At 38.4% G+C, this 14,465-nt stretch overlaps 1 protein-coding gene across 1 annotated transcript in view; it reads left to right on the forward strand.

Annotated features, from left to right (window-relative positions):
• KDM3B (lysine demethylase 3B) overlaps nucleotides 1-14,465 on the forward strand; it is a 61,522-nt gene that overhangs the window by 6,163 nt on the left and 40,894 nt on the right. The window contains exons 2-4 of the mRNA XM_060093420.1: nucleotides 7,305-7,472; nucleotides 10,259-10,372; nucleotides 13,273-13,378. Coding sequence (XP_059949403.1) covers nucleotides 7,305-7,472; nucleotides 10,259-10,372; nucleotides 13,273-13,378 — 388 coding nt within the window. The remainder of the gene's footprint in view (nucleotides 1-7,304; nucleotides 7,473-10,258; nucleotides 10,373-13,272; nucleotides 13,379-14,465) is intronic.

Below are 14,465 nucleotides of genomic sequence, written 5' to 3' on the forward strand. Positions count from 1 at the left end.
CCAAATTACAGATAAGACAGATCCTTGTGATGCACAGAATCAGACAAGGAAAGAAGGGTGTTGCCAAAAGAATATTTACAGCGAGCAGTCCTGATTTGGTGATCCTCTTCTTTCCTAGTACTTTCTGGCTTCCATTGTTTTATTCCCCCTTTACACTTTGCTTTTGATTGTGTCATCCATTGAAATCCTATAAAGAGAAAAGAAAGCCTGTCCATTCTAGGTTCTTTCACCTCTATAAAGCCTTTCTAAATCCCCAGAGTGTTTTTTGCTTTGCTCCTTTATCACTTTGTGGATACCTCTTTTGGAATATTTATCACAGTTTTTTTTTATATAGATACATAACAAGGTATATAGCTTATCTCCCCTACTAGATTCTAAGTTCATCAAGAACAGGGAACACATGCATTTTTTACTATTATTTTACAATCCTTCTCTGACCACCTTATCTTAAGAAATAGCATATTTAGAAGCCAGTATTAGGTTAACTTTCACTTCTGATTTATTATGGATTTCCTACTCTGTGGCCCCCTGTTATAAGGTATTTATACTTGATCTTTAAGGTTTTTTCTTTTATATATTTTTACTGATATTGCCTACCAATTTTTTTCTTTACACGTTTGGATTTATATTTGGGACTCCCATCCAAAGTACATTGTCCATTGGTTTATGTGATTTACATCTGAGTTGCTGGATTAGAAGCATTAGATGTTTTGTTTTTCTGATTCTCAAGCAATACACGCCTAGTATACAAAATGTAGAAATTATTTTAATAAAAATATAAGTTAAAAAAAGCCCCTAGGGCCTCCCTGGTGGCGCAAGTGGTTGAGAGTCCGCCTGCCGATGCAGGGGATACGGGTTCGTGCCCCGGTCTGGGAGGATCCCATATGCCGCGGAGCGGCTGGGCCCGTGAGCCATGGCCGCTGAGCCTGTGCGTCCGGAGCCTGCGCATCCGGAGCCTGTGCTCCGCAACGGGGGAGGCCACAACAGTGAGAGGCCCGCATACCGCAAAAAAAAAAAAAAAAAAGCCCCTATAGTGTCATAACCCGTTAAAAACTATGTTTTGATACATATTCTAATCTTTTTTCAGAATTGCTATAAGTTGAATTCATACTGTATTTTCAGTTTTGAGTTTTGCTTTTTACTTAATGTGGCAATTATTTTCCTGTATTACCAAAAACTTTTGTATTATAGGTGACTTTAATTTTCTTTGTGCTTCTCTGTATTTTCCACAGGTAACATGTGCTTCAGGTGCTTTCGTACCTGAAATGGAAACAGTAAATTCTCTCTAAGAAAATCTTATAATTTATTTAACCTGGATAATATATTTAACTGTTCTTCTTTCATTGGATATTGAAATTGTCTCAGATTTTAGGCTTTATTAATAATTCATTGATGACCATTTTTGTGAATAAAACCTTTTCTGTTTTTAGGGTGATTTCCTAGGATTATTGCCAGGAGTGGTATTATGGAAACACAGAGTATACACATATTTAAGATTCTTGATATATGACAATTTTTTTTTCTTTTAAGTCATACCAGTTTATATTCTGACCAGTAGTATGAGTTTGCTTACAGAATGCATGTTTATCAGGAGCCCGAGATCTGCTAGGCATTTTATGTTATTTCGTTTAATCCTGCCATAATTCTTTGAGGTACTTACTGTCCGTATTAATAGGCAAAGGAAGTAAGGCTCAAAGAGGCTAAAGTAACCTGCTCCCAGTTACACAGATAGGGATGTTGGGATGCAAATCCAGATCTTTGTGATTCCTCTACCCCTAAGAGCATATATCTCTATATGCTTGAGTTTTTATTCAGGTTATTCCTGTGGTACTCAAGTACTTAACATTTAATTTATTGAGGTTGTTAGAAAGTAGGGGAAAAAATGGGAGTAATTGTTAGAAATGTCTCTCTTGATCAAAGGAACCATAGAAAGAAAATTATTTTTTGCTTGAAAACAGCAGTGTTCTAGACATGCATCATTCCCCACTGTGGCTGTCAAGATGTCCCAGTTTTGTAATATCATTTGTAACAGAGTTCATATTTTGTTTAGAATGTAGTTAGAAAAACTGGAAAAGAAAATTTGGGAACCTTGGAAGTTAGTCTTCCATTTTCCTTATCCTCTCACAGTCATCACCATATCCTGTTATTTTTACCTCTAATTTCTCAAATATGTTTTTCATTTACACAGTCTTATTGGTTTAGGCCTTTTACATCTTTTACCTGGGTTTTTATCACTTTATAATTGGTCTCCCTGCCTCCAGTTTCTTGCCTCTATGAGTTCCCTTCCAACCTGATCCCAAAGTTAATTCTTTCCTTTAAAAAAAAAAGTTATTATATAAATAATATGTTTAAAAACAAAAAAGAAGGAACATTTACTGGTAAGGCTAAAATACTGTTACCTCTCCTATCCTAATCCTTCTCTATAACGCTCAGTCTGCTCTTAGTTTCTCTGCCTTTGCACCTGCTGGAAAGTCTCTCCCTTCTCTGCCAGAAGAATATAGTTTGTCCGTTGAGATACAGCTTGTATACTACTACCTCTTCTGTGAAACCTTTCTAGTTTACCATGGCAGACGCCTTCTCTAGCATGTTCAGTCTTTATTACTGCCCTTATTACATAACTCTGTAATAATTTCTGTACCTCTCTGTTGGCTCATCTAGGGTTTGATTCCCTCCTGCCGGGTGCTTCCTTATTCATCTTGATACTCTTAGCCCTGGCAAGTGCCGTACACGTGCACACACACATATATTTTTGAGGCGTTCTGTCTGTTTTTGTTGAGTGAGTGAATAAATGAATAATTTTATTAATTGTAGTAAGAATGGCCTTAGGGAGAACCAGAATCCAAACTGATTATTACATGATTATGTGATAAACATGGAGGTCTATATTACTCAGATTACTATCATTTTTTCAAACTTAGGTTAACTTATTTGATTTTTTTAAAAATTTTGTTTCATTTTAATGTCACTCAAATGAATGTACATCACATATAGACCATAAAAGAGATTTTGAAATGAAAGCAGGAGTTTTACCACTAACTCTTCTTAACTAAGGAAATATTTTACACATCTAGTCCTTGGGTTCTAGCTGTACAATGTGTAGTACTATTTGCTGCTTTTACTCTAATAGTAGAAATTTTTAAAAGACTTAAAAAAAATCAACTCAGGGCTTCCCTGGTGGCGCAGTGGTTGAGAGTCTGCCTGCCGATGCAGGGGACCCGGGTTCGTGCCCCGGTCCGGGAAGATCCCACATGCCGCGGAGTGGCTGGGCCCGTGAGCCATGGCCGCTGAGCCTGCGCATCCGGAGCCTGTGCTCCGCAACGGGAGAGGCCACAACAGTGAGACGCCCACTTACTGCAAAAAAAGTAATAATAATAATAATAATAATAAAATCAACTCAAAGTGTTTTAGTTTTGTTCTGTCCAGATTATCAACCTGCCTTGGCCGTCTCTAACTCAGTCCAACCACCACCATTGATTTTTGTTAGTTTATATCCCTTCTTTCTGTTCTGTGACCTGGCCACTACCATTTTAAGAGTTCATGTTCTGTGTGCTTTGACCTGAAATGATTCTTCACCTTATATGTTCTAACTCCTTCCATCTCTAGCTAGGAGATGAAGCACAGTGCTAGGGCCAGAAACAAGCCTTAATGCTGGTAGAACATGTTTACATATATCCATATTCCATATTGCTCTCAAAACATATTCATATTATTAGCCTAGAGCTGTTGCTTGATCCTAGAACATATAGCACTGTGGTTGTCAAGTTCAACACTTTATTCCTTTGCCCAGGCAGGTTAGGAAATAATTGCCCTTAAATTAGGTGAAATATGACTTTCAAATACTTCAGCTTTTCCATGGTGTTTTCAGATGTGTGATGATAGGATTCCTGAATATTAACTTTTTAAATGTTCAAGTTCTTATCTACAAAGAATTAAAATCGTTACAGCTTTAGTACAGTGATATCTTTTAGTGTGTTCGTATATTTGTGTGTTGGTATGATTTAGAATTTTGTGACTCGTATGTTGATTTTTAAAGTGGTTGGCGGATTAGAACTATAGCTGTCAGGCACCATAAAGCCTTAACCTCTGGTTTTCTAAGTGATGCCCAGTAGAGTACTGTGTCACTCAGGGTACTGAGTGAAGCCCCACTCCGCCTGGGGCTTCAACAGTCTCTGCTCCTTTTCATGGCTTGCAAGGTCTTGTCTGTCCTTCAGCCATTGCCTCCTCCAGACATCGGTTATGGCACCACTGAACAGTAATGGGACCACTGTTCTCCTAGTCTCGGGTTCAAAATCCAAATCATTTTTGAATTTTCCCTTACCCTTATATCCAGCCAGTCATCATGCTTGATGGTAGGACTCATCGATTCTCACGAGCACTAGTAACTTCCTTCCTAGTCTCACTGCTCCCACTGTAGGTCATGTAAGAACACCCCCTGTTCCCCACCCCACCCCCAACTCTAAACCATCTACATCTGCTGAGTAGCTGAGTTGTCCTAAAACCAACTGTTTTGTTCAATCTTGACCTCAATCAGAAACCTTTTAATGGCAATTGCATATATACACACCCACACACACATACACACATCTCCCACTGGCAGCTGGATGAACCCAAATTTTATCCCAGTATTCGGGGTCTTCCACATTGACTCTTAGTCTTTTTAGTCTCATTTCCCACTCCTTCCGCAGTGTGCTATAGCTCCTGGCCATCCTAGAACTTGACTGGAACTTTTTTTTTTTTTTAACCTCAGCCCATATCAGTCCCTTCGCACCCCTGAAGTGATCTTTCCTGCCTCTGAACACCCCCTATACTTTATTTTATTTCAGTTTATCTTATGGCATGTTATTGCCCAAATAGTGCTTTGCAGTTGACTAAAGTGGTTTTGAATCCATTACTTTATTTAATCTTCACAGCCAGTCTGAGGGTAAGTAAGACAGGTGTGTCTTATCACAAGGGAGGAAACCAAGACTTGAGGAGGGGAGAGTGATTTGCTCAAGTTTTGTGATTAGTAGGGGGTGGGGCTAAGACTGAAATCCAAGCCTCCCAGAACAGAATCCCCAAGCTCTGTCCATTACTACCTTTCCTGGTGCCTGAGTCTGCACTTAAATGTAAGTTTGAATACATCTTTTTCCAGTTATCAGCAAGTTACTTAAAGTTGTGTTTGATTCCCCTAGAACATATGTGAATATATGAGTGACCCCATTCATATGTTAAATGTATTGCAGTTTAATGTTCTTTCCCGTTCACATGTTAAAGGTATTGCAGTAAAATCATGCTTCCCCTTTCTGAGCCTTATTTTCCCATCATTTTTTTTTAAAGTAGAAGTGAAGGTTACTTGGTATATTATAAATAATAAAATATTGGTAAAATATAAATAATAAAACTGGAGCTTTGTATAATGAATTTAATTTCTGGAATAGCTTTTCCAGCAGTGCACAATTCACAAGTATTTATTACCTGTGAAGAGATTAAGCCTAATGCTAGGCTACTGAGTGGTTCCACACTTTTCAAGTATAAGTATCGTAAATTTTCATATAGTTGTAACTCTAATTTTTAGCTTGACTGGATGGAAACTAATATACTGACAAAAGTTGTTGTGACTTCAGTAACAATTTTAATGGATTTGAACTTTATTCATTATATGATCTACATATATTTGAAAAATAATGGTGACACATGTACCAGACCTCTAGTATTTAGTCTACAGAAAATGCTTAGTACCCTTAGTACTTAAGATATTCCTGGTAACTCTGTGATTCCTAGTTGGGAATGACTGCTGTGGGGATTCTGATGTTGTCCTACATCACTCATTGCTGCCTTAGGAAGTGTCATGTGAGAAATTTCTTGTAGAGCCAAGTAGTTGGAAAAGTGTTGCTTCCCTGAGAAACTGGTTTGTGTTTTACTTTTTGCCAGTGATGAATATGCCACTGACCTCTCCATTTTCAGATTGGCCTTTAGGAAGCTCAGAGCCAAGTCAGTCAACCAATGAATTAATCATTCATCATATGTCATTCAGTCATACAGCTGTGTAGATCCCTATTGCCTGCTTAAGTTTTCCCTCCTTTTACACTTTGACAGTGACTTCCTGTTGTAGTTTGCTTAGCCCTGGGTTTTTTTTGTTTGTTTGTTTGTTTTTTTTGCGGTATGCGGGCCTCTCACTGTTGTGGCCTCTCCCGTTGCAGAGCACAGGCTCCGGACGCGCAGGCCCAGCGGCCATGGCTCACGGGCCCAGCCGCTCCGCGGCATATGGGATCCTCCCAGACCGGGGCACGAACCCGTATCCCCTGCATCGGCAGGCGGACTCTCAACCACTGCGCCACCAGGGAGGCCCGCCCTGGTTTTTTAATTGATATTTTATCATCTTATTGTATATGTTTCCCAAAAGCCAAGTAAAATTCTTTGAAAATGAAGTGGGATATAAATACTCTAGCCTTTATTTTGTAACCAGCTATATTTTAGTCACTAGACATATCTGTTCTAAATATTGATACCTATATGCATATGTATTGCTTTTATTGCTGTGTAGAACATGCTTCAATGTCAGAATTTATATGGAAAAGTTAAACCTAAGCATACTATTTATTAGAAGAATGTAGTTTTATTTAATATGTATTGCTTTCAGAAACTCTTTACAGATTCTACTTAAGTATATCTGAAAAGGTGGAGTATCTTTTCTGGGAGGAAGCAAAGCATTGTTGTGACAACGGTGTGCCTCTGCTAGCAGATATGAGATCACTCCTGACAGTCAGTGGTACTTTAAAAATCCACACTTGGGACTGGGAGGTTTTTTTTTTTTTTAATTGTTTATCCTTTTGAATTTTGTACCATGTGTATATAACCTATTCAAATTTAATTTTAAAAGTTCACAGTCATTTTCAGTAGAAGTATAAAAAATTTCTCTTCCTACCTATTAGACTGTGAGACCAGGAAGTGTGCTAGATTCCCCTCTGTATTCCTGAACCTAGCATAGTGCCTCATACATAGTAAGCCCCCAGCTAGTGTGCTTAGATGTGAATTGGAAACTAAGAGTTGTAAATCTCAGTAAGACCATGGCTAGAAATTACTAACTGTGGATAACTCATGCCCCCTTAAATCCGTACGCTCTTTTCAGAGTGAGGATGAGACCAACTTCCTGGCTCTGAAGTACGATTGGTTTTTATTGAAATCCATTAAAAGAACTTAAAAACAAGTTAGTAGAATTTTACCTAGTCAGTTTTTCAAAACAGGGGGTTTCTGTTTGTTTTTATATTATAGTGTGGGATTTTTCCAAATGTGACCTCAAGATGGCTTTTTATCTCTTTTTCCAGATCTTTGTAGAATTTGATGGCTGTAGCTGGAAGCAACACTCCTGGGTTAAAGTTCATGCTGAAGAAGTTATTGTACTTTTGCTGGAAGGGTCTCTAGTATGGGCACCCCGGAAGGACCCAGTCCTTGTCCAGGGCACTCGAGTCTCAATTGCACAATGGCCAGCCCTGGTGAGTGACTTTTATTGGCTAGGAACATATTTGGGCTTTATTCCTATTCTATATGGTATTTACCCAATAGCTGAACGCTTTAGAATTCCCAAAACTCCCAGTTTGTCCTTAACACACTTTGATTCTGAAGTTACCAAGCAAAAATTGGGAGAGATCTTTTCTCCTGTGTCTTCCCATACTTTTTATATTAGATAATATTTGATACTTTGTTTCTAAATAATTTTTTACCTTTTCTTTTCTCATAGTTATGTAATGAAACAATGTTTGTAATCCTTCAAGTCTTTTTCTTCCATAGAAACTATTTTATTTTTTTCCAGCTTTTTTGAGATAGAATTGACATATATAACATTGTGTAAGTTTGTGTACAATGTGATGATTTTTTATATATAGTGAAATGATTGTCACAATAAAGTTAATTAACACATCCATTGTCTCACATAGGTTTTTGTGTATGTGGTAAGAACTTTTTTTTTTAACTTTGCAGAACACTTTAATAATCTCATTAAGGTGTAATAATCTCACTTTTATAGAGTACTTGCCTACATATTATCTCATTTGCTTCTCACAACACATATGTGGTAAGAACTTTTAAGATTTGCTCTCTTAGTAACTTCCAAGTATACAGTACAGCATTATTAACTATAGTCACCATGCTATACATTAGCTCCCCACAGCTTACTCATCTTATTATTGCAGTTTATATCCTTTGACTACCTTCATCCATTTCCCCCACTTTCCCCACCCCGGGCAACCACCAGTATATTCTCTGTGTCTGATTTCAGTTGTTTTGGATTCCACATGTAATTGAAATCAGACCATATTTGTCTTTCTCTGACTTATTTCACTTAGCATAATGCCCTGGAGATTCAGCTGTTGTTGTAAATAGCAGGATTTCCTCCTTTTTTGTGGCTCAGTAATATTTCGTTGTGTATAATATTCGTGTGTGTGTGTGTGTGTATACACCACATTTTCTTTATCCATTCATCCATCACTGGACACTTAGGTTGTTTCCATGTCGTTGCTATTGTAAATACTGCTTCAGTGAACATGGGGTTGCAGATATCTCTTCAAGATATGATTTCATTTCCTTTGGATAAATACCCAGAAGCGGGGTTGTTGAATCATATGGTAGTTCTATTTTTAATTTTGGGGGGAACCTCCATACTGTTTTCCATAGTGGCTGCACCAATTTACATTCCCACTGATGGTGCACAGGAGTTCCCCCTCTCTACATCCTTGCTAGCACTTGTCATCTTTGTCTTTGATGATAGCCATTCTAATAGGTGTGAGGTGATTAGTCATCATGGTTTTGATTTGCATTTCCCTGATGATTAATGCAGTTGAGCCCCTTTTCATGTACCTGTTGGCCATTCATCTATCTTTGGAAAAATGTCTGTTCAGGTGATTTGCCCATTTTTAAATCAGATTATTTGTGTGGGGGGGTTGTTTTGATTTTTTAGCATTTTAAATTAACACCCATTTATTAGTTGGGTAAGTTAGAAGTACAGACACTTTGTGTCCTACTTCTTAGCTCAGAATCTTACAAGGCAAAAATTGGTGTTTGCAATTCTATGTTCTCATCTTTAGTAGGTGGTCCTCTTCTAACCTCCCAAGTTTATGGCAGAATTCAGTTCCAGTCTCCTTGCTGGCTGTCAGCTGGGGATATTTGTGGGGGTTTTTGGCTCTTGAGTTGTATGTGTTTTTTAAATATATTTTGAATATTAACCTTTTATCAAGTATATGATTTGCACATATTTTCTCCCATTCCTTATGTTGCATTTTCATTTTGTTGATCATTTCTTTTGCCTTGTAGAAACTTTTAAGTTTGATGTAGTCCCACCTGTTTATTTTTGCTTTTGTTGGTTATGTTTAAGGTTTCTTTGTTTGTTTGGCCGTGTAGCACAGCTTGTGGTATCTTAGTTACCCCACCAGGGATTGAACCTAGGCCCACAGCAGTGAAAGTATGGAGTCTTAACCACTGGACCACGAGGGAATTTCCTAAAGTTTTTTGTTGCTTTTTTTTTTAATTATTAAGTTTTGTTTTCTGAAGTCAGACAAAATAGTGCTATAAAATTTAATTCTGAGAGTATCCATTTGTTTCTATCTGTTCTTTTAGCAAAGTGTAGGCATAAATAGCTAGATTTTTTTTTAAAAATCTAATTCTCCTGTTATTAACCAAATTAAATAATATTCAAAACAAAACTTTTTAACCTATTGATTATACAAATCATCACTTACTGAACTGTCTTTTTTCATTTGTTTTTAAGACCACTTTCCAGTTGAACTTTTAGAAGAAGCTCAAATGGATCTGGGTCCCTGGGTGACTTTAGTAGGCAGTTTATTTACGAAACAGTAATGTGAATTTGCCCATGCATATTTATACCACTGATCATTTTAGAAATCTCATGAAGGTTTCAGGAGTTCCAGAGATGATAATGGTGTGACTCTTCATTCTGGGAACTTACTGTAATTTAGCCCTCTTGGAGCCTGACAAGATTAGTCAAATTGCTAGAGAGAATGAGGAATTTCCCGTTCTTCTTGTCCTTTTTAGCTGTAAATAAGAGTATTGAACTGACTTTATGCTCTGGTTTGCTTCATATGATTATTTGAGGGGCAGATGCTAGGTTGGGAATGTCTCTGAGGACTTATGCTTTAGCTTATCTATATTTACTGGGGTGAAAGATATATTAATAATGGATATTTTCTCTGCAGTTAGATATTCAGTTGAATTGTTATTTATTTTCTTTTCCAAGTTCTAATCAATTTCTTGTCATTGTACTTTACAGACTTTCACTCCCCTAGTAGATAAACTCGGTTTGGGTTCTGTGGTTCCAGTTGAATACCTTCTGGATCGAGAGCTTCGTTTCCTGTCAGATGCTAATGGGTTACATTTGTTCCAGGTACTTAACATTTGATCTAGTCCTAAACTTATTTCTCTCCTTGCTAATTTCTCTGTTGATTATAAATAGGGTACTTCCCCCCCTTTTTTATTTCAGATAATATTTTTAATATCATTGTAAAATTACAGAGAATGGTGGGAATCTTAGAATAAAATTTTAATATTATTCCTCAACAGTCTCGACCAAGGTTTCTCAACCTCAACGATATTGACATTTTTGGTCTGTATTCTTTTTCATAGGGGGCTATCCTGTGTATTGTTTGATGTCTAACAGCATCCCTGGCCTCTACCTACTAGATGCCAGCACTGAGTTGTGATAGGCAGAAATGTTTCCTAACACTGCCAGTTGTTCCAGAGGGGGCAAAATCAGCCCAGATGAGAACAGTGGAGTAAAACAATTCCATAGATGCCACAGTTGATGGTGTATGCTTTCAAAGAGATGGAATAATAGAAAAAGCAACACTTTAAGGAGGATAAAATATCAGTTTAATCTTGGAAAGGCTGAGTTGAGGGGCCCACAGAACACCCCATATTATCTCAGAGGTCAAATATATTGGTCTGGCTATCATCAGTCTGCACAGGTGGCAGTATAAGTCAATTAATTATATTGTCCCCTTTTCTTTTAACATTGAATCAAGTTCTTCTTCCCAGTAATTCCATGTACCTTTTAAAGTTTCTTTGCTCCCTTGAAAAGTGTATTTGGTAGCTGAGGCTTCTTTCCTCCCCTACACACCCCCACCCCACCCTAAGACCACTTAAGACTTAAGACCACAATTCTAAGGGTTTTCTCAGAAGAGGTGGCTTCCCAGAGGTGGCTGCTTCTATAACTTGAGTCTAAGAGGTCCTATACTTACTGTGGTAGGGAAGCTGGGAATTTGGGCTGGTTCCAAGCAACATTAAATATTGAAGAGCTTAGGTATATTTTTAGTTATAAGAAAAGGGGTAAGTTAGTAGTTTAAACAAACTAGTGTCTGAGTTAGAGTTTCAGAATTTATGGAGGGTAATATTTTTTTCTCACTTGTAAGGGTTACTGTATGAAGGTTAAAAATTAGGAGACTTCCAGGCTTCCCTGGTGGCTCAGTGTTTGAGAGTCTCCCTGTTGATGCAGGGGACACGGGTTCGTGCCCCGGTCCGGGAAGATCCCACATGCCGCGGAGCGGCTGGGCCTGTGAGCCATGGCCGCTGAGCCTGCACATCCGGAGCCTGTGCTCCTCAACGGGAGAGGCCACAACAGTGAGAGGCCCGCGTACCGCAAAAAAAAAAAAAAAAAAAAAAAAAAATTAGGAGACTTCCAAGAGTTTTGCTGTCTTATTGAGGCAGCCAAAAGCAGTATTTCCTGAACTGTGTTCTGTGTAATATTAATGATTTTTTTATTGTTGATAATGTCTTCCTCCCTCATTAGGCCTCACTCCCTCTCATCAATCTTGCTTTATTTATCTCGTAATCCTAGTGCTTATATGAATAGGCACTCAGTGAATGTCGGATAAGTATCAAAATAAACAAGAAGATTTACATGGAATAAAATGTTTTGTGGTCAAATAAGTTTGAGAAACACTGAGCTAAACATGTTTTTTTCCTACATGTCTTCTCAGAGCCTTTAATATACTGTCGTATGTAGAAAGACATATATGCAGTTGACGCTTGAACAGCACGGATTTGAACTACACGGGTCCACTTATATGTGGATTTTTTTCAGTAAATACCGTACCTATAAATTAGTACGAATTTTTTCACATTATCTTTTCATTTTTGATATCTAGCGTTACTAATACTTATAACATCTAGTGTTTTGTATTATATAAGGCAATCTTGATGTAGTGTACTGACAGATGATTCATCTTGTAAACAGACATCATAAACTTAGGGTATCAATAAATACAGGACTTACCTGCTGGCGCAGTGGTTAAGAATCAACCTGTCAGTGCAGGGGACGCGGGTTCAATCCCTGATCCGGGAAGATCCCATGTGCCGCAGAGCGTCTAAGCTCGTACGCCACAAGTACTGAGCCTGCGAGCCACAACTACTGAAGCCTGCGCTCCTTGAGCCGGTGCTCTGCAACAAGAGAAGCCACTGCAGTGAGAAGCCCGCACACAGCAACGAAGAGTAGCCCCCGCTCGCCGCAACTAGAGAAAGCCCACGTGCAGCAACGAAGACCCGAAGCAGCCAAAAATAAATAAATAAATAAATTTATTAAAAAGAAAAGAAGATACAAAGGCAAACCACAAACTGGTAGAACCAATAAACGTCGGGAAAATATTTTTTTTTAAAGTTATATGCAGATTTTTGACTGCATGGGGTGGGGAAGCAGTTGGTGTCCCTAACCCCCCACCTTTTTCAATGGGGGTATAATATTTCCTAAATCTAAATGATCCTAGCATCCTTAACTTTTTTGGGGGGGGGCCATGCCACTTGGCTTCTGGGATTTTTGTTCCCTAACTGGGGATCAAACCTGGGCCCTTGGCAGTGAGAGCTTGGAGTCCTAACCACTGGACCACCAGGGAATTCCCCTAGCATCCTTAACTTTTTTTTTTTTTTTTTTTTTTTGCGGTACGCGGGCTTCTCACTGCTGTGGCCTCTCCCGTTGCGGAGCACAGGCTCCGGACGTGCAGGCCCAGCAGCCATGGCTCACGGGCTCAGCCGCTCCGCGGCATGTGGGATCCTCCCAGACCGGGGCACGAACCCGCGTCCCCTGCATCGGCAGGCGAACTCTCAACCACTGCGCCACCAGGGAAGCCCTGCATCCTTAACTTTTGTAGAGCATCTTGTGAGACGAGGTTTCTATGGAACATTCTCTGGCAAATGCTGATGTAGAGCTCCTCAGGGGTATAATTTTTCTCTTCTGGTTAGATATTATTGGTACTTACTTCAATACTCCGTTTTTTCTTCTTTTATCTTTATCAGATGGGAACAGATAGCCAAAACCAGATTCTTTTGGAACATGCTGCTCTGAGAGAAACAGTTAATGCTTTGATCAGTGACCAAAAGCTGCAAGAGATATTTAGCCGAGGTAAGAACAGGTGGTCCTCTGTCCCTGAATTCTGAATCAGGTGTGTGGTCAGTGTTGAAAGTGATAGACTGGGGGGGACACCATGCAACGCTCAACATTTGTGCTTGTCTTCTTTTTGTGGATGGTGTCAAGAGTAACTCCAGTTAGCTGGATCTCTAGAATAGATTGGAAAAACAGGATCTCACTCAGACCACTATTTCCTTTTTGTATTACATTTCGTAATATGCAATTTTGTCTTTCTTCTTTTCATTTCTTAAATATTTCTTAAGTACTAACCTTGTACTAGACACAGTGTTAAGGTACTGAGGATATAACCATGAACTAGAAAGTCTCTGCCCTTGTTGAGCATACTGTCTATAAGGTATGCTCTAAAGACTGTTAACAACAACAAATAACAACTTAGAATGTAAGGTATGTTCATAAAGGAAGGTGTCCACAGACTCATTCACATTAACAGCATGTAAATTTTTAAGAATGAAAACAAAAAAGAATTACTAGCTTTTATTAGCTTTTTCAGTTCACATACAGATTTTTCCCAAGATTCTACGCAAAAGGTAGACTGTTGCCTCATTTATCCTTCCCTTCATGTTGTACATCTACTCTATGTCCTTTCTGACCCTCGTGATAATCATGCTTTTCAATGAAGTAGGATCCTTGGTTCTCTTTTGTCAAACTAAATCTAAATAGGTAAAGGTAAGAAAACTTGTCTCTTTGGGAAAGGAAAGTATCAGGGTAAAATGATGTTTAATAATCAAGGAAAGGTATGGAAGAGGAAAGAATGTGAGGAAAAATAGAAAAAAATCAAGTGGACAAAATGATAGGTAGAGATGTTTACGAGTATGTATAGAAAAATTAAGCTTAATTGTAGCTCTGAAACATAATAATTTAAAATAAGCAGTGATTTAGCTATCTAGTCTCAAATGTATAACATATGTAGGAGAGAGAAACTGTCCTTCTTGGAGGGCCAGCTGAAATTGCAGGGTAACATTACCTGCTGATAAAGTAATATCTTTGAAACTCTGTGTTCCTAGGAAGACAGGTGCTATATTTGTTCAGACTATTATTAGTGCAGAGGCTGGAGACCTCA

This window comes from Mesoplodon densirostris, chromosome 3 (assembly GCF_025265405.1).
Source record: "Mesoplodon densirostris isolate mMesDen1 chromosome 3, mMesDen1 primary haplotype, whole genome shotgun sequence".
NCBI classification, from domain to species: domain Eukaryota; kingdom Metazoa; phylum Chordata; class Mammalia; order Artiodactyla; family Ziphiidae; genus Mesoplodon; species Mesoplodon densirostris.